General features: G+C 39.3%; 1 protein-coding gene across 1 annotated transcript; it reads right to left on the reverse strand.

Moving 5' to 3' along the window:
* Positions 1-2,700: 2,700 nt before the first annotated feature.
* LOC130719280 (uncharacterized) lies at positions 2,701-3,225 on the reverse strand. The gene has a single exon (XM_057569909.1). It carries the CDS (start codon positions 3,223-3,225, stop codon positions 2,701-2,703), a length of 525 nt encoding a protein of 174 aa, XP_057425892.1.
* Between the last annotated feature and the right edge of the window lie 374 nt (positions 3,226-3,599).

Here is a 3,599-nt window from a genome sequence, read left to right on the forward strand (position 1 = left end):
GCCATCAAACCCCAACCCTTCCTCTATTCCTAGTAGCAAGCATAGACGGGGTAATCCCAAATCGGTTCCCTAATCTATAACAAACTTCGGTTCTGATTATAGAAAAGCATTAAGCAAGCATGCATACAAGCTTAGATTGATATTCAGAAAATGGGATTCAAGGAGAGAAGAAGAACATGTGGGAAAGAACTTAAGATTATAACTCAAATATGAAAAATCTTACAAAGAAAACCAAAGCAATAGAAGAGAGATTAGCCAAGACCCATGCTTGGCTAAGAACCTGAATTACAAGCTTGGAAGCCTTCTCTCACTCTCCTAGATGATCCTCTACCTCTGAATTTTACAAAGTATGAAAAGATACAAGAGAAAATGACTAGAATCCTATTTATAGGCAAAAATCACGAGTCTGGGCTGTTTCGGGCGCTCAGGCGCCAATTCAGCACGCCTGAGCGCCAATTCAAGCTGAAAATGTGCCTCTGGAAGGAAATTGGCGCCTAGGCGCCAATTCCAAAAAACCTGGAAACAGCAATTGGCGCCTAGGCGCCAATGGAGCACACCTAGGCGCTCCAAGCTCGCTGGAAAACCTTTTTAACTTGAGTGAATCACCATTTTGGTCCCTAAGAATGAAGGCGTCGGTCATAATAGTCCCTTGAAATCATTAATGGTTAAAAAAATCCTTGTAAGTGTTGACGTCGGTCAAAGTAGTCCCTATTTAAGTTTAGCCGTTAGTCCCTGGGACGGAAAATGTCCATGTGTCACGTTATGTGCCACGTGGGTTTCAATTTGGTCCCCGACATTATCAATTTAGTCCCTGACACGTAATTAAATAAAAAATAAAAATTAAAAATTAATCAGTCTATTAAAAAAATTAATTATTAATGAAATTAAAATTAAAATTATTAATTAAAAAATTCTTGATTTCCAATTTCAGAAATTTCTAAACAAAAATAACCTTCATCTTCATCCCTCTAGAAACCTGGAAAATCCCTAATCAAACTCCTCCAAGAAAAAACCTGAATTATATATCAAGCTTCATTCTTCTACTGTAAAAGAACAAAAACATGCCCAAACCTCTTTCTATCCCTTTGCCGTAAATCCATCCTCTCCACCCTTTCACTCTTTTTTTTTCTTTAAAGAAAATAAACTCTCTTCCCTTTCTACTTTGTCCGTATAAGAAAACCACCACCAAATCTTCTCCTTTGAATTCCATCACCTTTCTTCTGGGTTTCTTTTCATCTCCTCCCCCTTCTTCATCATGTTCTTCCTCAATCCCTCCTTCACCCAATCCCCAAAAACCCAGATTTGAGAAAGTTAACAACTTTTTTCTCCCATTTTTCTTCCAAGATCCAGCAAGATAGGAACCCATAAATATCAGAGGATGAGGAACAAGGAAAAAGATGAGGAAAGAAAACATTTTTCTTCCAGATCCATCAAGGGTGAACCCCAAATCACCATCACAAAGCCATGGTTTGTGGTTCTGCTTGGAAGAGGAAGATGAAGAGGTCGTGGTTTTGATCTCCTCTTCCGATCTACTCCAATTTTCATTCGATCTGTACCCAACCTTCAATGAAAATAACTTCTTCACACCCAACCCTCAAAACGCAGAACGTGACCCTTCCTTCCTCCATTCTGGGTCGTTTTGGTTTAGGGGTTCTAAGCGACGTATTAGAGTTCATGGGTGTTGCAAAGCTTATTACTTCGGTGAGGGCGAATGGTAGGTCCTGGGCGGATCTTGTAGTTCTGGAAGTTTGGTCATGTTCTTGTTGTGATGCTTGTTTATTTTTTTTTTGAATGATGATGAAGCTTCTTCATATTTGGTGGGGTATGTAAAGGTTGAATTTTTCTATTGCATAACATTCGATATGTACCAAAGGAGTTTGAATCATGTATTTAGTGTGGTTTTCCATGACGGAAGGTTAATTTTTTTTCCTAGATTTGTAATCTTCCATGTAACTTTAGTTGTGTGGTGGGATTTCTTGCTAGCCATAGAAGTATTTTTCCATTTCAAGTTTGGTTTTTTACTGGATTTACTGTTATCCTTCTAGGTTTTAATGTTACTGATAATGAATAAGATGGTAATTAATATTTAAAAAAAAAGTCTCTGATTAATTTTTTTATTTTTTTATTCATAATTCTATTTTCTTAATTTTTAATTAATATTTTTTATTTAATTACGTGTCAGGGACTAAATTGATAATGTCGGGGACCAAATTGAAACCCACGTGGCACATAACGTGACACATGGAAATTTTCCGTCCCAGGGACTAACGGCTAAACTTAAATAGGGACTACTTTGACCGACGTCAACACTTACAGGGATTTTTTTAACCATTAATGATTTCAAGGGACTATTATGACCGACGCCTTCATTCTTAGGGACCAAAATGGTGATTCACTCTTTTAACTTCCTCTTTACTCCTCTTCAAGCCTCTTTAAGCCTGCCTTCCAGTGGCTTTGACAGTTTTTAATGTCAGATGGGTCTAAATTGAAAGATATCAGCTGCGGAGGTAACCCATATTTTTTACAAACCACCACCCTCCACAACGCATTCCTCTCACGCCCAAATAGCCATATCCATTTCAAGAGCATAAATTTATTTTTCCATTCAAGGAAGCCAACACCCAAACCCCCAAACCGCGATCCTTTACATAAATTCTCCCAAGCAACCCACCTTATTTTATTTTCACCAGAGGAGCCTCCTCACAAGAAGCGACGCATGATCTTTTCCATGCGAGTGATTATCCCCTTCGGGGCTCTATAAAGAGCCATATAGTACAACGGAACAACATTCAGGACCGACTTAATCAGAACTAATCGCCCGCTTAAGGACAGAAAGTGGGAACTCCATGACCCCAATTTCGCTGCCAGTGTATCCAAAACTGGATTCCAGAAAGACAACCATCTTGGGTTACCGCCAAGGGGAGACCCAAGATAAATAAAAGGCAGCGAGCCCACCTTGAAATTCCACCAATTTGCTGCATCTTGTACTACTGATTGAGGAGCATTTACACCATATACTGCGGATTTGCTAAAATTAACCTTTAGGCCTGAAACAAATAGGAAGGCTTCCACTCCCATTGACAGTCTCTGATACTGATTTGAATCACAATGTGAAAAAAATAAAGAATCATCATCAAACTGTAAATGATTTAATCGGAGCCCTGGTGCCAGTTCCACACCACATGGTGCATCCCCTTCTAGAAGCTGATTTAGCATACATGACATCCCATTTGCCACAATATTAAAGAGAAGAGGTGATAAAGGGTCTCCCCATCGCAAGCCCTTCTGAATGGAAAAGAAATCTCAAGGCGATCCACTAATCAAAACCGCCAAAGAAGCTGTTGAAATACAACTCTGCATCCATCTGATCCATCTCCCCCCAAAACCCATTTCTTGCAGAAGTTCTAACAGGAGATCCCATTCAACACTATCATATGCCTTTGCAAAATCAATTTTAAATAACAGACCTCCTTCTGGTCTAGAAGCCATGGTATGGACAACTTCATTGGCTAACAAGGAGCAATCTGCAATCTGACGACCTGCTATGAAGGCGAATTGATTCTGACTTAATAACCCTGAAAGGACCATACTCAGGCGAA

Source organism: Lotus japonicus, chromosome 5 (genome assembly GCF_012489685.1).
Source record: "Lotus japonicus ecotype B-129 chromosome 5, LjGifu_v1.2".
NCBI lineage: Eukaryota > Viridiplantae > Streptophyta > Magnoliopsida > Fabales > Fabaceae > Lotus > Lotus japonicus.